Raw genomic sequence first — 24,632 nt, forward strand, 5'->3', positions numbered from 1 at the left:
AGCAGACTTTATCCAACCCTGTCAAATGGTTGTCCAGTCTATTTTTGAAAACCTCCAGTAACGGGACACCCAGACCTCCCAGAGGCAAGCTATTCCATGGATTAATTGTTCTCACTCTCAGAAAATTTATCCTTATTTCTAGGTTGGTTCCAGAGCATTGTGCACGCAACTTCTGTTCTCCTGCACGCGTATACGTGCGTCCCAGCATGTTTTTGCTTCTGTGCATGCTCAGGAAGCAAAATCTTACAATGGGATGTGCGTGCGCATTAGTTTTCGGTGATTTTTTTTTTAAAAAAATTAAATTAATATATAAACTTTAAAAACAAAGTACAAAATAAGAGAGAGAAAAACTCCACAGCAAAAAGAAAGAAAAACACAAAAAAGACATATAAAAATGAAAAAAATAACATTATAAAAAACATATCAAAGCCATTAACACAACAAATATACAAAGATATCAAATTTATCCTATTACGGTACATATATCGACTGCTATTCTATGCTTTTAAGATTTCCTTTGTGAACTTCATTATTCCATTTACATCAATTGGAGGCTTAAATATAACACCCATTATCCATATACATATTTCTCAATTTGATATTGATATTGTAAATTATCCTGTTCTTTGTTATTGTTGTTTAGAAATATTCCTTCAACTTTCATGCATCATTTTGTTTCCTTTTGTCAAGCCACTAATATAGATTTTGGTGATTTTTTTACTTTCGTGCTTGTGCAAAAGCAAAACAAAAGCCAAAATCTCTTTTGCGCGTGTGTCTCCTCACAAGATTTTGCTTCCGTACCGGTAGCAACCCAATACTGGTTCCACCCACTTCTTCTTACTTCATATCTCATAGAACTATAGGGCAGAAGCTACCTGGGAGGTCTTTTAGTTCAAACCTCTGCTCAAGCAAAGACCCGATACCATTCCAGGGAAGTGGCTATCCAATCTCTTCTTAAAAATATCCAGTGATTGTTCTGGCTGGCGTGACAGCTGAGCAGTGATTAAGGTCAAAGTAAAACACACAGACTGGAGTTTGAGAAACAGTGGGAAACTCATTAACAAATTGGCTGAGAACCGCAATTACGGCGAAAGAATGTCTATTTACTGCCAAACAGTCTGAGTTATCTTCAAAGTCGATAACAAATGTCCCAAACCCTCAAGGATTGTAAATAATGTCTCTGAACTGAGCCGAAGCAAGGATACTCATTTTTTCCCCAATAGCTACAATCTTTCATCAAACAATGTTCCAAAGGCTGGGTTTCTCCAAGAAAGCAGGGATGTTGGTTTAGAGAAAACTCTGGATCTGTTTCTTTTTCTCTGTTAAACCACGAACGATAACTCCTGCCAAGAACACTCCCACAAACCTCCCCTTTTATGCATGCTGCAGAATTCCCTATGACTCTCAGCTGTGATCAAGATCTCCTCCTATGTCTGCGCAACTGTTCCTGTCTCCCCCTTATCCTTCGCACACGCACATTCAGGATTAGATCATTAATCACCCCCTCCACATTCGACTCAGACAAGGCCCTAGCGGGGGTTCCATAGGCATTGCAGGGGCCTTCATCTTCCATCTCTCCTTCCCCCTCACTGTCTGAATCCTCCAATAGCCACACAGGTCTCCTATACTTGGACATACCCAGCTCATCTGGCTCAAAGGCCGTTACCAAAGGAGCTGGCTGTGATTCAACCACAACAGTGATGGAGCACCCACAACTTCTGAAGGAAAGGCATCCCACTGATATCAACTTCCTGTCAGGCCAAAAGCCGTCATGTGGAGTTGGAGGCTTTGGCCTGCCACAGTAGCACAGTATTAGGGAAACTGGGAGGGGTAGTTGAATGAGGGAAAAGTTACTAGCCACGACAAATTCCTTTCTTGGAATCCAAGGTCATCTTTTGTTCTGCATCAATTGAACAAAAGTGGAAGTCGGTGGAATCCCTGCACTCGGACTGGTCCTCGTGATGAACCTGTGGGCGTGGGGATGTGGGATGAACCTTAACCTGGTTGGGGTACTGGAAAGAGGTTAGTATCGGAATGGCAATGGGGTGACCAACAGGGCTCTGATAATAAATCGAACCTTCTGTGAGTGAACTGGACTGGAATATGATTTGTTTCTCAGATGCTCTTTGGAGAGTTGACACTTTCGGAAAGTTGACACTTTTTTGAGCCTCTACCTGTTCTGTCGGGCTCTCTGGTAGAATCCTCCCAAAAATTCACAGGTACAAATTTCAGACACACACACGTTTGAAAATTCAAAAGAATGTTCTTTATAATGAAAATTCACTTAAACTAAGCCCTCTTTTTGTATAGCAAAGAGCACTCATCTCCAAACAAACTGGTAATTTGTACAAGTCCCTTATCAGTTCTGAGATACGTAGATTGCAGCTGTGAGGCAATTCACAGTCCTTCTTCTTTCACAAAGTGGAACACACTTTGCTCTGGTTTAGTTTCAAAGCGGGGGAAAATCAGCACACAAAAAGTCAAAGTCAGCAAAGCAGTCACAAAACACAACGATCAGATAATCCTCAACAATGGCCAAACCCACAGGCTGCTATTTATAGCAGCCTCACTAATTACCACAGCCCCATCCAACAACAGGTGGCCTCATTTTCTTTGATAATAATCTCTCAGCTGTTGCTGCCTATGCATCACTCTCCGCATGCGTGGCTGCATCATTAACTCTTGTTCTGAATCCAAGGAGGAGCTAGATAATTGATCTCCTTCTGAGCAGTCTGCCACATTAACCTCCTCCCTGTCACTCATGTCTTCTTGGTCAGAGGAGCCTTCATCAGCAGATTCCACAGGGAGCAAAACAGGCCTGCTGCATGTGGATGTCTCCCCCACATCCACAGTCCTTGGGGCAGGAGCTGGGCCAGAGCTAACCACAACACTACCAAGATTCTTCAGATCTTTCCAGGACTGTCCATATGGCACCTCTCTACGTGCCCCAAACTCAGGCTGGCTAGCCGGTGCACTGTTTACTTCTTGTATACAAGAAAATGTATTTCTTTCATGTGTGTTTAAAACCCTGCAATTCTGAAAAAGAATATCCATAGCAGGATTGAAGTGTAGAGTTGAAACAGGCTCAGGGAACAGCAGGGACCTCGCAATCTTTAATATGTTGCATGGGAAACTGTTCACATTGGCAACAATGCTGAGTGGCAGAATTCCAGGTCCTGTAAAACTAAAAGAGAATTGGCAGCGGAAATGTGTCGGGTTTGTAAATATTTTGGAAATGACTGCAAATCATTTTACCTTTCATCTCTGCAAATGTGTTGTGATGGCCTGTTAATATAGCTTATAGCTTTTATGTAACTTACCTTGAGTTGTCCTGCAACAGAAGTGACTTTTTATTTGAATCCATAGTGATGGATGAAGGTTGAGCTTGTCTTGATTTGCCCTTCCCAGCTCCTAGGAGCAATCTGCAGGTGTCCTAAATCTTCTTTGCGTCCCGTTTTCGGCTAAAACGGACCCATTTTTGGTCTCCCAAATCTCACCTGCATTCCATTTTTGCCCTCCCCAGCCCCCAGGAGCACTCCGCTGGTCTCCTAAATCCTTAACATAGAAACTTAGAAGACTGACGGCAGAAAAAGACCTCATGATCCATCTAGTCTGCCCTTATACTATTTTTTGTATTTTATCTTAGGATGGATATATTCAGTTACTGTGGATTTACCAACCATGTCTGCTGGAAGTTAGTTCCAAGGATCTACTACTCTTTCAGTAAAATAATATTTTCTCATGTTGCTTTTGATCTTTTCCCCAACTAACTTCAGATTGTGTCCCCTTGTTCTTGTGTTCACTTTCCTATTAAAAACACTTCCCTCCTGGACCTTATTGAACCCTTTGACATATTTAAATGTTTCGATCATGTCCCCCCTTTTCCTTCTGTCCTCCAGACTATACAGATTGAGTTCATGAAGTGTTTCCTGATACGTTTTATGCTTAAGACCTTCCACCATTCTTGTAGCCCGTCTTTGGACCCGTTCAATTTTGTCAATATCTTTTTGTAGGTGAGGTCTCCAGAACTGAACTCCAAATGTGGTCTCACCAGCGCTCTATATAAGGGGATCACAGTCTCCCTCTTCCTGCTTGTTATACCTCTAGCTATGCAGCCAAGCATCCTACTTGCTTTCCCTGCCGCCTGACTGCACTGTTCACCCATTTCGAGACTGTCAGAAATCACTACCCCTAAATCCTTCTCTTCTGAAGTTTTTGCTAACACAGAACTGCCAATACAATACTCAAATTGAGGATTCCTTTTCCCCAAGTGCATTATTTTACATTTGGAAACATTAAACTGAAGTTTCCATTGCTTTGACCATTTATCTAGTAAAGCTAAATCATTTACCAATCATTAACACATCCAATTTTTGCCAAATGGGCCCGTTTTTTGTAAAAACAGGGTGCAGGCGGGTTTCAGGAGGCCAAAAAGAGGGGTATATTCAGTCTATGAGATGCACAGATATTTCCCCCTACTTTTTTTGGGGGGGGTTGCGTCTTAAAGACCGAAAAATACAGTAACTCAAGAGTCTGAATCTTAATTTATTTTTAATTTTTAAAAAAAATTGATGAAACACATATTAAAAAAGGCAACAACAAAAAAGAAACTATTAACAAATATGTGATGAATCTTCCTGTATATACACTTAAATACCCTAAATTATTACATCAATATTCAATTTAAAACTATATCACGGATTATATAATACACACACTCACTCACAAACACACACACATATTTTACTTCTCCAGAAGGTTTCCTTAATTTAAGATCTTGGTTCTCCTTCCTTCCCACCAGTGGTATAATTTATTCCAAGTTTCATAATGTTCAGTCTCAGTTTTTTCTTTCAATTCAAGTGTTAATCTCTGAGACCGCCTTCTGCCGCACGAATCCCAGTGACCGGTGAGGTCCCACAGTGTTGGTCTTCTTAGGGTCCCATCGACCAAACAATGTCGGCTGGACCTAGGGGAAGAGCCTTCTCTGTGGGGGGCCCGGCCCTCTGGAATCAGCTACCCCCATAGATTCGTACTGCCCCCACCCTCCTTGCCTTCCGAAAAAGTTTAAAAACTCTTCTTTGCCACCAGGCCTGGGGTTCCTTAGACCTTCCCCCCGACTGATGAATGATTAGTTTGACTGCTGAATGAATGATATTGATAGTTTTTAATTAGAATTTTAATTGTTTTTTTAGGTATACAGTAATTGGATTGTTATTATTGTTTCCTGTTTTTCTGTACATGCTGTGAGCAGCCCCGAGTCCTCGGAGAGGGGCGGCATATAAATCCAATTAAATAAATAATCTGTCCATGTCCACGCACAAGATTCTAAATCTTAATTTATGATGTCGCTGAACTGTAGCGAGTGAAGGGCTACCAAAATTTTTACTACCACACTGTGGGCGTGGCTTATGCAGGACGCCCTGCATTTTCTTTCAACATCTTTCAGTGCAAATTGGGTGTTCTGGGGTGGAGCTCCATTTTCACTACCCCACTGCGTTTCCCCCCCATCCGGGCAGTAGCCCACCCCTGACTGTAACCCACTCATTTCTGAATTGAACTTGGTTTCTTCCAAGCTTTGCTTTTCTGTTTTTGGCAGGTTTGTGTCTTTGGTATCTATTAACCTCTAACACCCAGCTAAGGGTGTTGCCCTAGCTCAGCTCCAACATGCATGTGTGTGGCGGCCAGCTGATTTTTGGCTTGCACAGAGGCTCTGGGAGGGCGTTTTTGGCTTCCAGAGAGATTCTGGGGGTGGGGGAGGATGTTTTTACCCTCCCCCAGGTCCAGGGAAGTCTTTGGAGCCTGGGGAGGGCAAAACAGGAGCCTATGGGTGTTGTGGTTAGCTCTGGCCCAGCTCCTGCCCCAAGGAATGTGCAGGTGGATGTGGATGTGGGGGAGACATCCACATGCCACAGGCCTGCTCCCGATGGAATCTGCCGATGAAGCCTCCTCTGACCAAGGCAGCATGAGTGACAGGGAAGAGGGGAGTTTGGCAGACAGCCCAGGAGGAGATCAATCATCTGTATCATCTTTGGATTCTGAACAAGAATTAATGACACATCCACGCATGCGTAGAGTGATGCATAGGAGACAAAACTAAAGGATTATTACAAGAGAAAATGAGGCCACCTGTGTTTGGGTGGGGCTCCAGTAATTAGGGCTGCTGCTATAAATAGCAGCATGTGGGTTTGGCCGTTGTGGAAGAGTATCTGATCGCAGTTCGTCAGGAATCCTGGGTTGCTGGTTTCTGGACTTAGCTTGTTGATTTTTCACGCCTTTGAAAACAAAGCAGAGCAATGTGTGTGTGTGTGTCTCACTTCGTTGGAAGAAGAAGGGGTGTGAAGTTTCTTCACAGCTGCTAGCTAAGTACTTAATGACTGCTTAAGGTTAATTGTACAGACTACCCAGTTGTTTTGGGACGAGTGCTCTTTGCAATACAAACAGAGTGCTTAGTTTATTTTGAGTTTTGGGATAAAGAACATTGTTTTGAATTTTCAAACGTGTGTGTGTCTGAAATTTGTACCCTTGAATTTTCGGGAGGCTCCTACCCGAGAGCCCGGCAGAACAATGGGGCCCTCTGGAAGTTGAGTAACAGTCCATTTCCGGCCCCCAGAGGGCCTCTGGGGGTTGGGGGAAGCTGTTTTTGTCCTCCCCAGGCATTGAATTAGGATGTGGGCACCTGTGCATGCACAATGGTTTTTAAATTAGGGTTTTAAATTAACTTAAACTTAAATATTGGATTTGTTTACATTGTATTATTATTGCTGTGAGCCGCCCCGAGTCTGCGGAGAGGGGCGGCATACAAATCTGATTAATAAATAAATAAAATAAATGCACACTCTTTCAGCACCCGAGGAAGAAAAAGTTCACCGTTACCGCCATAGACCATGCCATTTTTTCCTAAGCCTTCACTCATCCAAATGTATTGATTGGATTCTTACATCCTGTCATAACAATTTATTCAACTTTATAAACCTTACTACTGTACCTGGTTCAATGTTTTCCATTCTTAGGCACAAACAAACCAGCTTAGCATGAAGTGTGAGCTCAGATATTGTTAATATGTCTGGTAACTACGTTTAAATAGTGGACCTCAACATCCCTCTCCTTGTTTAAAATGTATTTAAAATGTATTTATGGAACGGTGGGTAAAAATCTCTCCAGTTTCTGTGAGAAAGGGAGGTAAAAAGAGGCAATTAATCAAGTCTTCTCCAAACCTTTCTCTGAGCTTCAATCCATTTAATTAACTTATTTGGATGAATTGGATGCTTTTCTGCACTCCTTGGAAAGAAAGAAGAAGCGCTACTCATGCAAGAAACAGTTATCCAGTGTTGCGGTCTTTTGTTCATCACAATTTGTCCGCTTATTCTCCCTCCCTTTCTAAGGACTTGATTTGATTTGATGAAGAGTTCTTTCTTCCGCTACATTGTAACATTTTATTTACTTATTTACTTATTTACTTATTTACTTATTTACTTATTTACTTATTTACTTATTTACTTATTTACTTATTTATTCCAATACATAATACACATTGAAGAGACTAGATATGTAGTAATATAAATAAAGAAAAGAATAGAAGAAAAGATATAAAAGTACAGTATAGGTGAACATATTTGAAAGGAAGAAAAGATAAATGAGATAAGGAGAGACAATTGGACAGGGGACGCAAGGCACACTGGTGCACTTATGCACGCCCCTTACTGACCTCTTAGGAATCTGGAGAGGTCAATTGTGGATAGTCTAAGGGGAAAATGTGGAAAGTTAGGGGTTGACACTACTGAGTCTGGTAATGAGTTCCATGCTTCGACAACTGAAGTCATATTTTTTACAGTCAGGTTTGGAGCGGTTAATATTAAGTTTGAATCTGTTGCGTGCTCTTGTGTTGTTGCGATTGGAGCTGAAGTAGTCGTTGACAGATGGAACGTTGCAGCATATGATCTTGTGGGCAATACTTAGATCGTGTTTTAGGCTTTGTAGTTCTAAGCTTTCAAGACCTAGGATGGATAGACTGCTTTTGCACGGTATTCTGTTTCGAGTGGAGGAGTGAAGGGCTCTTCTGGTGAAGTATCTTTGGACATTTTCAAGGGTGCTGATGTCCGAGATGTGGTATGGGTTCCAGACAGATGAACTGTCCCCAACCCCCAAGCCATAGGTCCACTACTGGGCTGTGGCCTATTCGGAACTGGGCCCCGTGAGAGGCGGGCTGGCGTGCATTCGCACACAGCTCAATTTGCACAAGTGGCATGTTAAAATGCGCATGTGCACACTGGTTCCCATCCTCCCATCACAAACCCTAACCCAAACCCTTGACGTGAGTGATGTCAAGTTCACCACTTTTAAGCCAGTCACATGACCCTTAAGCCACCCCCAGTCACATGATTGTCAAGCCACTCCTACCCAATCACATGACTATCAGGCCATGACCACACGATAAGCCACAACCACAGCGTGGTAGTAAAATTTTTTGTAGCTGGTTAGATGTCATAAAGCTGAATATTTTGTCAAGGGTTTGGTTGCTTTCAACTGATCAGTGAGATACATTTTTTTTAAATTTATTCATTTGTCCAATACACAAATACATAGGAAGAAGATAGACATGAAGTAATATATATAAGGGTAAAAGTGAACTTAGAGGAGAAGATATATGAAAGAAAGAAAATATATATGATATATGAGATAAAGGAAAGACAATTGGACAGGGGACGAAAGGCACACTAGTGCACTTATGTACGCCCCTTACTGGCCTCTTAGGAACCTGGAGCGGTCAATCGTGGATAGTCTAAGGGAGAAATGTTGGGGGTTAGGGGTTGACACTATTGAGTCCGGTAATGAGTTCCACGCTTCGACAACTCGATTGCTAAAGTCATATTTTTACAGTCAAGTTTGGAGCGGTTCGTATTAAGTTTGAATCTGTTGCGTGCTCTTGTGTTGTTGCGGTTGAAGCTGAAGTAGTCATTGACCGGTAGGACGTTGCAGCATATGATCTTGTGGGCAATACTTAAATTGTGTTTTGATGGCTTCTTCCAATCTGCAATTCTGTGATTACACTAAGAGAAAAATATGTATAATGTATAGAGTAGGGTTCCCTTGCATTACCAATTCTGTATGTTGCCATTAAATTATATTGAAGCAATGTTGCGATAAAGCTGCACTATTGTCATCTGAAGAACAATTACACTTAACAGATCCTCAGGGTCCGTTGCTGTAAGTCTTAATTGAAATTTGCAAAAATGGTTGGAAACTTAGATTAAGGGTAGATGAAGACATTTGCATTTATAAGTCTTTATCTTTAAACAGATATCTCTAATCTCGCATGCACAACAAATATGTTCAAATGGTTTTCAGTCCGCTTTGAGTATAATAAGCCTGAGCGAATGCAATGTTTATTTTTAAATGAGCAACTTTTAAGTACGTTGGGTAAAGCTTGATAGGGCATCCAAGGAGGCATCTGGAATCATATTATTAGCCTTAAAGAATCACATTGAAGATTCAAAGAAAATGATTAAAATTCAATTTGTTAATCCTTGAAAGGGTAACAGAAAGTTATAAGACCAGACAGACGGAGCCCAAATCCTGAAACTAGTAAGATCTCAAAGCAAAAATTCACAAATACAGGAGATTGTAGACGGTTTAAATGTGGAGAACTTTGCTTGTAGGCCTTGCCCAAGTACAGCTAAGAAATTCATTGGTTGATTTTAGGCCAGTCTGTTGTTTCAACCTGATATATTGGATTTTATAATTCCCTAAATGAGATGCTTTATTATTTATTTATTATTTATTAATTCAACTTCCATGCTGCCCAGTCCCACTGGTGGTTATAGGATGGTGTGATCTGTGATTCAAATCACATTTTTCATATAATTTCTTTATTTGTAGAGATACCTCTGGATTTCATAAGCTAATAAATTATGGGGTATGCTTGGCTAGTCAAAAGGACATAAGGAAATTAATAATAATAATAATAATAATAATAATAATAATAATACCGCCTTCTGCTACACGAATCACAGCGGCCGGTTAGGTCCCACAAAGTTGGCCTTCTCTGGGTCCCGTCAACTAAACTATGTTGTCTGGCGGGACCCAGGGGAAAAGCCTTCTCCGTGGCGGCCCCAGCCCTGTGGAATCAACTCCCTCTGGAGATTCACACTGCCCCTGCCCTGCTCGCCTTCTGCAAGACTCTAAAGACCTACCTATGTTGCCAGGCATGGGGTAATTGATGTATTCCCTTGTTGACTAGTAAGATTTATGTGTGGTATGATTGGTTAGTATTCTGTTTTTAAAGATAGTGAGTTTTTAACTTTAGTTTTTAATTATTGGATTTGTACTACATTGTTCATTGTTGTTGTGAGCCGCCCCGAGTCTTCAGAGAGGGGCCGCATACAAATCTTATTATTATTATTATTATTATTATTATTATTATTATTATTATTATTATTAGTTGTTTGTTGTTGTTGTTGCTATTATTATTATTATTATTAGTAGTAGTAGTAGTAATAGTAGTAGTATTATTATTAGTATTATTAGTATTATTATTGCCTAGCCAAAAGGACATAAGGACATAAATTGGGATAGCAGAAAAAAATCCTACTTAGTGTTCATCCCAGCTAATTGTTAAGATTGGAAATGCCAGGCTATCTTCATTTTATACCGTATTTTCCTGTTTTTTCAGGAGAAAAACCTACATTTTCAAGAAGGGCTGTCCAGAGCTTTAGATTCAAAAGAAAATATGATTTGAAATCCCCGTTAACTGAGCATGTAGCATCTCTTAGAGTCATCTTAAAGCAGCTGCATCTTTTTTTCTGGGCTGTTGAGACTACTTTCTGCAGACCCTACATGATCCAAAGGCACATTTGATTTCCAATAATTCCTGACTGGTGTTGCAAATCCACCCGTGCATTCAATTCACTGGCTGCCTGGCTGTTACCAATTCTATAGAACTGGTCCAACCTGGGAGGAACCCACCTCTGGTAAAATGCTCTCTATGTCTTGATGGCAGGAAGCAGAGAAGTAACCTACAAGTTAAAAAACAGGCTAGCTAGGACCACAGTTAAATTGTGAAGCACATGGAGAAACTTTTTTGGCTCAGCAAGGAGTATTTCCCTGCCAAAGGTCAGAGCTTGGATTCATTGACCAGATTTATGGATCATCTTACCGTGCCTTAGATAATTAGTGCATTTTGATTTAAAGCACTTTTGACCTGCCCCTGAAGTATTTGCTATTGGTAATGACTTGGCCAGCTTTGTTGGTGGAAATACACTGGGAGTCAAACTTAATGAAATCATTTTGGAGCCTCTCATTGAAGCAGATCTTGTCAATTCTTGCATTTTGCTGAGGAATTAATTTTGCTGGAGACTTGAAGGTTCCACTTAAGCGCCTACAAGACTTTAAGTTCTTCTAAGATTTGCTGGTTGCATGTGACTTAGCTCCCATCTATATATTTTAAACATGCACCTTTTATGTGTACTAGTACACCTTAAGGCTGTGACGACAAACCTATAGAAACATAGAAGATGCTTTATAACAGGGATGGGGAACCATTTTTTCCTTGGGTACCGAAAGAGCGTGGGTGAGTGCCCATGCACGAATCCCAGCGACCGATTAGGTCCCACAGAGTTGACCTTCTCCGGGTCCCATCGACTAAACAATGTCGTTTGGCGGGACCCAGGGGAAGAGCCTTCTCTGTGGCGGCTCCGACCCTCTGGAACCAGCTCCCCCCTGAGATTAGAATTGCCCCCACCCTCCTTGCCTTTCGTAAACTCCTTAAAACCCACCTCTGCCGTCAGGCATGGGGAAACTGAAATAACTTCCCCAGGCCTATATTGTTTATGTATGGTGTGTTGTGTGCATGTTTTAAAATTATGGGTTTTTAGTTTAAATTATTAGATTTGTATTACATATTTTTTGCTACTATTGTTGTGAGCCGCCCCGAGTCTGCGGAGAGGGGCGGCATACAAATTTAAATAATAATAATAATAATAATAATAATAATAATAATAATAATAAAAGGGAAAGGACATGAAAAGGGGGGACATGATCGAAACATTTAAATATGTTAAAGGGTTAAATAAGGTCCAGGAGGAAAGTGTTTTTAATAGAAAAGTGAACACAAGAACAAGGGGACACAATCTGAAGTTAGTTGGGGGAAAGATCAAAAGCAACATGAGAAAATATTATTTCACTGAAAGAGAAGTAGATCCTTGGAACAAACTTCCAGCAGACGTGGTTGGTAAATCCACAGTAACTGAATTTAAACATGCCTGGGATAAACATATATCCATTGTAAGATAAAATACAGGAAATAGTATAAGGGCAGACTAGATGGACCATGAGGTCTTTTTCTGCCGTCAGTCTTCTATGTTTCTATGTTTCTATAATAATAATAATAATAATAATAATAATAATAATAATAATAATAATAATAATAATACCACCCATAATTCAGTACCTGGACAGGGCAAAAACAAATCCCCCCCCGAGGCTCTCTGGAGGGTGGGAAACGGACTGGTTCCCAACTTCTGGTGGACCCAGTAGGCTCGTGTTTCGCCCTCCCCAGGCTCCAAAGGCTTCCCTAGAGCTGGAGGAAGGTAAAAATGCTCTCCTGCATTCCCCCCGCAGTCTCTCTGGAAGCCAAAAAATGCCCTCCCAAAGCCTGTGTGCGAGCCAAAAATCAGGTGGCCGGCACACACATGCACGTTGGAGCTGAGCTAGGAAAACAGCTCACGTGGCAGCAGTTATGGCTCCGCATGCCACCTGTGGCACCCATGCCATAGGTTCACCATCACTTTTCTATAACGTTGTTTTGAGAGTAGAAGTTGAAATATTTTATATCCAGGATGTGAGTGGTCTGTAGATATTTTCACAGACCTAATGTTGGCAGTGCTGCTTTTTAAAATATGCTCCTGCATTCCAAACAAGCCACTCAACAATTGAAAGTGCTCTTTAAAATCACGACAGTAGGAAAAATAAAATACAGTACTACCTCGTCTTACGAACTTAATTGGTTCCCAGAGGAGGTTCGTAAGGCGAAAAGTTCGTAAGACGAAACAATGTTTCCCATAGGAAACAATGTAAAATCAATTAATGCGTGCAAGAAAACCCACCTGCAAAAATGGCGCTCCGCTGGGTGCCACCGCCCGGCTGTCGCCTTTTGAAACAGCCAGGGATCTTCTCGGCGTCCTCCTGAACCTGAATGCCAAACCCGAACTTTTGCCGAACTTCTGGGTTCGGCATTCGGGAGGCCGCCGAGAAGCCCCACTGTCCGGCTGTCGCCTTTTGAAAAAGCTGGGGGGCTTCTTGGCATTCTTCCGAATGCCAAACCCAGAAGTTCGGCAAAAGTTCGAGTTCGGCGTTCGGGTTCAGGAGGACGCTGAGAAGCCTCGCCGCCCGGCTGTCAGCTTTGCTAAAGAGCCGTGGAGCTGTTGGCCAGTTGGGAGGCTCAAACGGAAGTGGGGGATCCCAATAGGGAATTCCATGGGCGGAGCTTTGACGTTACGAAGACGTCCTTCCTGGCCGGCCAAAACATGGACTCCAAATCTTACTATGATGCATGTGTGTGCCTGCCATTAACCCAGAGCTGTGTGCACAGCTCTATTTCCGCTACCGGTGCGCCATCCCCCCCCCAATCTAGGTAGGAACCCAATAGTGGTTAGCAGGTATTCATGACTGGATAGTTAAGGCAGGGTCCAGCCATTTCCAATAATAATAATAATAATAATAATAATAATAATAATAATAACAACAACAACAATAATAACAATAACAACAACAACAACAATAATAACAATAACAACAACAACAATAATAATAATAACAATATGTCGATACAACACAGCAAACGAGATCACTATGCTGGATTTCGTATTTCATCACCAGTCAGGTGCTTCCCAAGCACCTAGGACTGGGTGATGATAATAACAATAACAACAACAATAATAATAATAACAACAACAATAATAATAACAACAGCATTATTATTATTATTATTATTATTATTAATTTGATTTGTATGCCACCCCTCTCCAAAGAATCGTCTTAGAGATGATAAAATTGTGGTTAACTTAACCGTGAAGGTTACGTCAATAAAATAAAATTGACCTCTTTTAAGTTGAGGTTTGATTGGCAGGTTGTATTCCTTGATACAAGAAGATCATTGGCCGTTTTACAAACTATTGAGTTTCCTTTTCCAAATTTTATCAATTTGTAAAGGTGAATATTATCATTCAAGACATAAATGTTTTTAGGTTTTATTTTTTAATGGCATGTTTATGTGTTCCTCGGATGGCCCATAGTTAAATGTTCTGGCGCAAAAGTGATGTCTGTAAAGGGTGTTAAGAATATTGAATTAAAATATTAAGTGTTGGGGTAACTTTCATTTATATTCTATTTTCCAATCTTTTATCTCTTGAGTGCCCAATAATAACGTCATTGAAATGATGCAGATCATGATAAATATGAGGTTTATGACAATCTCATTGGAAAACATAATCAAATGTTAAAAAATAGTTTTCAGTGAGAGTCTAAAAATGGCAAGAAATTTTTCTGATTCTCTGAGTGAATCACATGCATTTTACAGTGCATTGCATTTAAAAAACATTGGAAAGAAAAAGATTAATAATATGAAAGAATCCAGGTCGCACTCCTGATATTTACGGTAAATCCACTTCAGGTACAGAAATATCCAATGATGGTTTTGGAGTTTCAGTTGGAACTGAGATAAGCTTGAGGTCCATGCAAATAGTATACCAGATCTTACAAAACTTTTGCCAGACCCATTCTCGAATACAGCTCATCTATTTGGAACCCATATTGCATCTCAGACATTAACACCCTTGAAAATGTCCAAAGATACTTCACCAGAAGAGCCCTTCACTCCTCCACTTGAAACAGAATATCCTACGAAAATAGACTAACAATCCTGGGCCTAGAAAGTTTAGAACTAAGACGCCTTAAACAAGATCTAAGTATTGCCCACAAGATCATATGCTGCAACGTCCTGCCTGTTGGCGACTACTTCAGCTTCAGCTTCAACTACAACAACACAAGAGCACACAACAGATTTAAACTTGATATTAACCGCTCCAAACTTGACTGTAAAAAATATGACTTCAGTAACCGAGTTGTCGAAGCGTGGAACTCATTACCGGACTCCATAGTGTCATCCCCAAACCCCCAACACTTTACCCTTAGATTATCTACGGTTGACCTATCCAGATTCCTAAGAGGTCAGTAAGGGGTGAGTACAAGTGCACTAGAGTGCCTTCCGTCCCCTGTCCTATTGCTCTCCTATATCTCCTATACCTTTCTTCTATTCCTATATCTCTTCTTCTACTCTTTCATTGATATGTTCTATTACTATATCTTCTTTTCTATTATTTCTTAGATATATTTTACTATGAGTATCTCCTCTATAACCTTCATCATGTATTTTACTATGTGTATATAGATATATACCCACTAAAACCCTCATTGCGTATTGGAATAAATAGATAGATAGATAGATAGATAGATAGATAGATAGATAGATAGATAGATAGATACCGTAGATAGATAGATAAAAATTAAATTAAATTAAATTAAATTAAATTAAATTAAATTAAATTATAAAATAAAGTAATAAAATAAAATAAAATAAAATAAAATAAATAAAATAAATAAAATAAATAGAATAGAATAGAATAGAATAGTATTACCAAATGTTATTTGTTTGTTTGTTCCTCCTGGGTGAATCAGAAGCCAGCAAGGTTAGGAATAATAAAAAGGCACAAACAATTCAAAACACAAAGTCTTGTTAAACTGACTATGATTACCTTCATATACTGAATTACAGTTCCTTACAGCCCCAGCTAGCCTGGTCAATGGTCAGGGCTGTTCGCAGTTTAAGCAAATTAGAACTTGTTTTTCTATTTCAAATCACAAAATTGGGAATGTGTACCATGTCTAACTCCACTTGATATCTTTAGTTGGAGAAGAAATTGTTGTTGAGTTTTCCTTGATCATGGTTTTCAAACCATCCACTGATGATCTAATAGGCCACTCAATTCACCCCGAGCAGAATATCATGGGATTGCTCAGCAAATGCTTGAGTCAAATCAAGACATTATATATTCACAACATTCCCCTAATCTATTAAGCAAGCTAACCAATTCCAAATGAAATGAATTCTTATTAACAATCCATTTTTACTTCTAGTAACCATAGCATTGTTTCAAGGTGTTTTCAGACAAATTCTTACATGCTCTAGAGTTTTGCCATCAATTTGGAAAACAATCAATTATCCTATCACAGGTGTGTGAATTGCTAATCCAATACACCTGGAGGAATTAAAAGGGCTGGAGAGCAGTTTGGGGAAACTACAGCCTTTTAGTGTAAGAGAGACTTGGGCAACTTAGTATGTTTGAAATAATTAGCACAGAGAACACAGACTTCTTAAAAGGGGAAATTCTATGGCATATTTTTAACTGAAATTTGGACCCAATCACAAAACAACCCATCTCTGGTTGAGGCCAATGGAAAGAGCTAAAGTCAGCATGTTGAATCAAACAGAGGCACCGTGGTATGTCTTCGTGAAGGTGAGTTGACTCCAACGATTCCTCTAACGAATTGCTTAATTTACTCCTGCTAGCAGTTGCTCTACTACAGAATTGTTTGAGGATTAACACGTACCTGTGAGAACTGAAATGCCAAGTTGTAGGAAGATGCTAAAAGGTTTTCAGTCCACTGGAACACTCCCTGACCTTTAATGTTAGCTCTTGAAGAGGAATTTAAATCCACTTTAAAGGTGGATTTTCATGTCATAAACCCGTGGCCGTAGTTCCCTCTAAGCTGAGCGGTGAGCAATCGCTCACTTAAAAATCATCATCAACTCAGAGTTTTCCAAACCTGCCCAGAAGCCGAGAGGGAAAGAGTGAGAGGGAAGGAGAGAGAGAGGAACAGAGAGAAACAGAGAGAAAAAAGAGAGGAAGGAAAAGAGAAAGAAAAAGAATGGGAGTAAGGAAGAGAGAAAGAAAATCAAAATCTAGTTTGAAACTAGCTCAACAATTTAAGTGGCATTTTGATATTGATAGAGTTGCCCTATTATGAGCTCACTGTTATAGACACACAGTACAGTATTTTATTTTGAAATTCTCTGAGGCAAAACAGGGTGGGTTTTTTATTTATTTATTTGTTTGTTTGTTTGTTTATTTATTATTTCTGTGCCGCCCAGTCCCGAAGGGACTGCCGCTCAGACACTATACTTTTCCGCCCACCCCCCAAAAAAATTAGAGGGAACACTGCCCGTGGCTAGTCATTTATTTATTTTTTTATTTATTTGTTAGATTTGTATGCCGCCCCTTTCCATGGACTCTGTCAAGAGCCCCCAAACTTGGCAACTTTAAGACTTGTGGGCTTCAACTTCCAGGATTTTACAGCCATCTATGTTGGCTGGTGAATTCTGGGAATTGAAGTCCACAAGTGTTAAAGTTGCCAAGTTTGAAGACATTTGCTCTTGAGAGTTTATTTGTTTGTTTGTTTGTTTGTTTTGTTTGTCAACCAAGTACAGGATAGTAATTTATATAAACATAATATAGAAAATAATGATAAAAGAAGACATGATATGATAAATGATAAAAATGATAAAAAAGAAGGGTTAAATAAGGTTCAGGAGGGAAGTGTTTTTAATAGGAAAGTGAACACAAAAACAAGGGGGCACAATCTGAAGTTAGTTGGGGGAAAGATCAAAAGCAACGTGAGAAAATATTATTATACTGAAAGAGTAGTAGATCCTTGGAACAAACTTCCAGCAGACGTGGTTGATAAATCCACAGTAACTGAATTTAAACATGCCTGGGATAAACATATACAGTATATCCATTGTAAGACAAAATACAGGAAATAGTATAAGGGCAGACTAGATGGACCATGAGGTCTTTTTCTGCCGTCAGACTTCTATGTTTCTATGTTTCTAAGACAGTAGGACAGGGACGGTAGGCACAATGGTGCGCTTATGCCCTTACAGACATCTTAGAAAAGGGGAGAAGTCAACTGTAGACAATCTAAGGTTAAAGATGTTGGGGTTGGGGGAAGAAACAACAGAGTCAGGTAGTGAATGCCAAACATTGATCACTCTATTGCTGAAATCATATTTTCTGCAGTCTAGTTTGGATCGGTTTAAATTTAGTTTGAATTTATTATGTGCTCGTGTGTTGTTGCGGTTGAAACATAGAAGACTGACGGCAGAAAAAGACCTCATGGTCCATCTAGTCTGCCCTTATACTATTTTCTGTATTTTATCTTAGGATGGATATATGTTTATCCCAGGCATGTTTAAATTCAGTTACTGTGGATTTATCTACCATGTCTGCTGGAAGTTTGTTCCAAGGATCTACTACTCTTTCAGTAAAATAATATTTTCTCATGTTGCTTTTGATCTTTCCCCCAACTAACTTCAGATTGTGTCCCCTTGTTCTTGTGTTCACTTTCCTATTAAAAACACTTCCCTCCTGGACCTTATTTAACCCTTTAACATATTTAAATGTTTCGATCATGTCCCCCCTTTTCCTTCTGTCCTCCAGACTATACAGATTGAGTTCATTAAATCTTTCCTGATATGTTTTATGCTTAAGACCTTCCACCATTCTTGTAGCCCGTCTTTGGACCCGTTCAATTTTGTCAATATCTTTTTGTAGGTGAGGTCTCCAGAACTGAACTCAGTATTCCAAATGTGGTCTCACCAGCACTCTATATAGCGGGATCACAATCTCCTTCTTCCTGCTTGTTATACCTCTAGCTATGCAGCCAAGCATCCTACTTGCTTTCCCTACCGCCTGACTGCACTGTTCATCCATTTTGAGACCATCTTAGTCCATCTGAATAGAATAGCCTAGAATTCTTTATTGGCCAAGAGTGATTACACACACAAGGAATTTGTCTTTGGTGCAGATGCTCTCAGTGTACATAAAAGAAAAAGGTACATTTGTCAAGAATCATGAGGTATAACGCTTAATGATTGTCATAGGGGTCAAATAAGCAATGAGGAAACAATATTAATAACAATCTACTGATGCAAGCAACAAGTTACAGTCATACAGTCATAAGTGAGAGGAAATTGGTGATAGGAATGATGAGAAAAAGGTAATAGTAACAAGTAGTGCAGACTTAGTAAATAGTTTGTTAGTGTTGAGGGAATTGTTTGTTTAGCAGAGTGATGGCGTTTGGGAAAAAACTGTTCTTTTGTCTAGTTGTCTTGGTGTGCAGTGCTCTGTAGCGGCATTTTGAGGGTAGGAGATGAAACAGTTTATGTCCAGGATGTGAGGGGTCAGTAAATATTTTCACTGCCCTCTGAAGCTAAAGTAGTCATTAACGGAAGGGCATTTTGATATATGATTTTGTGAACTATGGTTAGATCAGTTCGGAGGTGACGTAGTTGTAATTATTATTATTATTATTATTATTATTATTATTATTATTATTATTAATTAGATTTGTATAGGAAGTGAGAAGCATAATCTGCCTTATTTAAAACCATTACTACGGAAGTACAGCTCAAACTGAAGTGTTCTGGGTTTTTTGGTGTGCGCTGTTACCTTGACGTTAGTGCAAGCTTTTATTAATGTGGGTGTACAGTGATCCCTCGAGTTTCGCGATCTCGATCTTCGCGAAACGCTACATCGCGATTTTTCCACCCGATGACGTCACTCTCTTCCTTTCTTTCTCATCTTTCTTTCTCTCTCTCTTTCTCTATCTTGCTTCTTCCTCTCTCACACTCTCTTCCTCTCTCTCTCATCTTTCTTTCCTTCTCTCTCTTTCTCTATCTCTCCCCCTCTTGCTGGCGGGCGGTGGGCGGGCGAGCGGGGGCATCAGCGAGGAGCCGGGGTTTCCCCTTTGCGTGGGCAGCTGGGAAACCCCGATCTTCGTCTGCTCGCTGCTGCTGCGCTGAGCAGATCAGCTGCTGGGCGGCCGAAGGAACCTTCCCTGGGTCTTCCCCCTCTTGCTGGCGGGCGGGCGAGCGGTGGAGCCGGGGTTTCCCCTTTGCGTGGGCGGCCGGGAAGACCCAGGGAAGGTTCCTTCGGCCGCCCAGCAGCTGATCTGCTCGGTAGCGCAGCAGCAGCGAGGAGCCGAATCGGGGTTTCCCCTTTGCGTGGGTGGCGGGGAACGCAAACTCCACCATCTACGCATGCGCGGCCATAGAAAAAAAGGGCGCGCATGCGCAGATGGTGTTTTTACTTCCGCAACCCTACATCGCGAAAAATCGATTATCGCGAGGGGTCTTGGAACGGAACCCTCGCGATAATAGAGGGATCACTGTACTACAGCAAATCTACTAGTTGGTCTTTGAGAAAGGCTGATGCTTAAAGTGCACCAATATATTGTACTTTGTAAGTTCTTACACTCATTTTATAAGTACAGTACAAATAATTGGAGTTGGATTCATGGAGAATGGAGGTCTGTCCTTTTTTTTTCTTTTTCTTTTTAAGGAGATGAACAGTAGAAGCGTTTGAGACTTCTGGCACCTGAACAAAACTCTTTTAATGGGATTAACTTGCTAGAAATGCACTGCTGACAGTTTAGCGCCAGCCGAAATTACCTGCGGGGCCGGGAGACGCTGCCGGCAGATCTTCTAAGTCCAGACTTCCGGGTTCCTTGGAACCCGGAAATTCGGCTTTTGGCAGCGCGCCAGGGCGGCACGCTGCCTGTTGGGATTTGTGGGAGGTCTTGGATCGCCCTATTTAAGGGCGATTTGGACAAGACCTCCCCCTTGCCTGGGCTCTGCATGCGAACACCCGCCCACCCTCCGCTATCAACAGTGTGTCCTAAGGAGGTCGCCTCGGGGCCGAATAGGAAGTTTTTACGGCCTCCCCTTTAGAGGTGGCCGTTTTTTCGCCTATTCCACACTGAGGGTATGGACTGGATTGGTTAGGGGGTGCGGCGCACTTAGTTTATAGGCCTCCCTTTGGTCATTGGGGTTTGGCAGGTTAGGGGCGGAAATGGGCAATTAGAAGCAACTGCGCATGCTCCTTTCGGGCATTCTTAAAGGGTGATGGACCGCCTCTCTCCAGGAACTAGAGGTTGAAACAACGTCGGGGATTGGAGAGAGGATGTCCATGGGAATCACCGGATCCAATTCCCACGGGGATTGGAGGGTGGACTCCTCCCACACGACGAAGGGGTGTGGCCTGGACCCAGGTGAAGGTGGTACCAGGGTCAGCAGGGAGTTTTTGCCCAATGTTGCCAAGGAATGTTATGGTAGGAATTTCCGCCCCGTTAGTTTTGGCCTCTGCAGGTCCTTAGTTCGTTCTGAATTTAAATATTGAAATTGGCGTATGCAAATTTATGCAAATTTATTTAAATTTATGTTAATTCAACAAATGACCCATTTTTAATCCACAACATGTCTCAGCGTCGTTACTCGGCTTCCGGGAGTAATGAATCTGTCCATCTGGTCATCAAGGGAAAGCCTTGTCAGAGACATACAATGTAAGAGGTTGGGTAGAAAAAACAGATTTTCCTCTGTCACAGACCCAGTTTTATAAAATTCTACCCCTGCATGAATGGGTTGTTCAATGAATCATTGTTTGAATCATTGTCTTTTCCCCAATCTGAGGTTAGTTGGGGGAAAGGTCAGAAGCAACATGAGAAAATGTTATTTTACTGAAAGAGTAGTAGATGCTTGGAACAAACTTCCAGCAGGCGTGGTTGGTAAATCCACAGTAACTGAATGTAAACACGCCTGGGATAAACATCCATCCATCCTAAGATAAAATACAGGAAATAGTATAAGGGCAGACTAGATGGACCATGAGGTCTTTTTTTGCCATCAATCTTCTATGTTTCTATGTTTGTTAAGCAAACCCAGCGTTCCTCATTGGCTAGAAAACCATCACATGACTCTGAGATTCTGCAACTATTATATTTTTTAAAAAGAAAACATGATCTTTATTGAAGATAAATTGGGGAGGGGATATATAAAGCAAAAGGACTATGCAAATATTGGTACAAAGGTATATTTTTTATTTATTTTATTTATTCATTTGTCCAATACACAATACATATGGAAGAGAATAGACATGAAGTAATATACATAAAGATAATATGTAAAAATAGAGGAGAAGATATATGAAAGGAAGAAAATATATATGAGATATGAGATAAAGGAAAGGCAATTGGACAGGGGACGAAAGGCACACTAGTGCACTTATGTATAACCTCTTACTGACCTCTTAGGAACCTGGAGAGATCAATCGTGGATAGTCTAAGGGAGAAATGTTGGGGGTTAGGGGTTGACACTATTGAGTCCGGTAATGAGTTCCTCGCTTCGACAACTCGATTGTTAAATTCATATTTTTTACAGTCAAGTTTGGAGCGGTTAATATTAAGTTTGAATCTGTTGCGTGCTCTTGTGTTGTTGCGGTTGAAGCTGAAGTAGTCATTGACTGGTAGGACGTTGCAGCACATGATCTTTTGATATGATATGATATGAGTTTTGAGTATATAGTTATAAGTCAAAATACACACATATATATAAAAGGAAAGAAAGCTAAAGAAAAGGAAATAGAAAGAAGGGAAAAGAAAGGAAAAAATAAAGAAGAGAAAGACGAAGAAAGAAACGAAGAGGTAAATTTATATCTATAAATTTATCAGATGCCGTAAATAGAATCAACTTATCTGTTGACCCGATTACTCTCTTGCTTTTAAGATCTTTACTATCAGTATAAATGGAAGTTTTGAGTTTCTAAACTTGAGTTAGAGTTTAAATTTTGTCGTTATGAATTTGTTCATCCTTTTATCAATAATTCATAATCATAATGTTATTTTATGGGTTCATGGGATAGTTGTTTGGGTGAAGGGTAATAGGGTCATTATGGAGTTGTATGTTGTCCTTTCTCCAGCCAAATGTACCAATTATTCCACGCTTTGTAGAACTCTGATTCTTCTTTGTCCTGTAGTTCAAGGGTCATTTTTGCTCAGCAACTATTGTAAATAGATGCTGTTTGCTCAATGCTCAAATTGACTCTCCGCTTGCTGTGACCGTCATAAATCAAGAAATGGTCATGTCATTTTTTTCCAGCACCATCATAACTTTGAGGAGTCATTAAATGAATGGTCATAAGCTGAGAACTATGTGGATCAAGATGGTGTGAGCTCTTCATTAACATAGGAGACAGATACTGTAAATATAGATGAACCTGGAAATTGTGAGAGGGCTAAGCCCTTTAAGGGTTAAAGCCAATGTCGGTAGTTCCCAGCTTACAGCAGTTTATTTAGTGTCTGTTCGGAGTTACTACAGCATTGAAAAAAAGTGGCTTATAAGTCCAGTGGTGGGATCTTTCTTCCTAAAATATTGTAAAATCTTAGCAAAAGAACTACAAGGTTCTCTGATTTTTCATTAAGCTGTAGTTTTAATCCGGTGGCTTTAAAAATAGTCTTCTATATAAATGGAAAGTTCTTAACTTGGATGGAAGATGGGAAAAAATACTTTAAACAGAAGGAAAAGGGCGGGGGGCATGATCGAAACATTAAAATATGTCAAAGGGTTAAATAAAGTTCTGGAGGGAAGTGTTTTTAATAGGAAAGTGAACACAAGAACAAGGGGACACAATCTGAAGTTAATTGGGGGGGGGAATCAAAATCAACATGAGAAAATATTATTTGACTGAAAGAGTAGTAGATGCTTGGAACAAACTTCCAGCAGACGTGGTTGGTAAATCCACAGTAACTGAATTTAAACATGCCTGGGATAAACATAGATCCATCCTAAGATAAAATACAAAAAATAGTATAAGGGCAGACTAGATGGATCATGAGGTCTTTCTCTGCCATCAGTCTTCTATGTTTCTATGTTTAATGTCTATTTTATTGGATACCACATTGGGAATTTGGAAGAAAACATTGCACGTGAAAAATTGTGCACTTTTTTGTACATTTGCCCCAGAGGTGGGCTGCTAAGGTGGAACGGTGACGTATGCTCGCCCTCGGGGCTCTGAGTGCTAGCGGAGTCCAGCGCAATTCTGCTACTCCAGTTGTGCAGGTAGCAGAATTGTGCGCAGAGGTGCAGAGGTGTCTGTGTTTTGGCACAGTTTTTCTATGCGCAGAAGCAAAATCCCCGAGTCTACAGAGAGGGGCGGCATACAAATCAGATAGATAGATAGATAGATAGATAGATAGATAGATAGATAGATAGATAGATGATAGATAGATAGATAGATAGATAGATAGATGATAGATAGATAGATAGATAGATAGATAGATAGATAGATAGATAGATAGATAGATAGATAGATAGATGATAGATAGATAGATTAGATAGATAGATTAATAGATAGATAGATAGATAGATAGATTAGATAGATAGATAGATAGATAGATAGATAGATTAGATAGATAGATTAGATAGATAGACAGACAGATAGATAGATTAGATAGATAGATAGATAGATAGATAGATTAGATAGATAGATAGATAGATTAGATAGATAGATTAGATAGATAGATTAGATAGATTAGATAGATAGATAGATAGATAGATTAGATTAGATAGATTAGATAGATAGATAGATAGATAGATAGATAGATAGATAGATAGATAGATAGATAGATAGATAGATAGATAGTGTTGTGGTTGGCTCTGGCTCAGCTCCTGCCCCAGGGAATGGGGA

The 24,632-nt window shown here is 40.2% G+C and overlaps 1 protein-coding gene across 5 annotated transcripts in view; it reads left to right on the forward strand.

Moving 5' to 3' along the window:
* MYO5B (myosin VB) overlaps window positions 1-24,632 on the forward strand; it is a 345,830-nt gene that overhangs the window by 70,292 nt on the left and 250,906 nt on the right. For 3 of the 5 annotated variants that reach the window (XM_070743567.1, XM_070743571.1, XM_070743568.1), the window contains exon 1: window positions 15,726-16,568. The exons of the other annotated variants lie outside the window; for them this stretch is intronic. In XM_070743567.1, coding sequence (XP_070599668.1) covers window positions 16,506-16,568 — 63 coding nt within the window. In that variant the 5' untranslated portion in view covers window positions 15,726-16,505. Of the gene's footprint in view, window positions 1-15,725; window positions 16,569-24,632 lie in introns of those variants that run through there. 5 annotated transcript variants of the gene reach the window in all.

The sequence above is a fragment of the Erythrolamprus reginae genome, chromosome 2, assembly GCF_031021105.1.
Source record: "Erythrolamprus reginae isolate rEryReg1 chromosome 2, rEryReg1.hap1, whole genome shotgun sequence".
Taxonomy (NCBI): domain Eukaryota; kingdom Metazoa; phylum Chordata; class Lepidosauria; order Squamata; family Dipsadidae; genus Erythrolamprus; species Erythrolamprus reginae.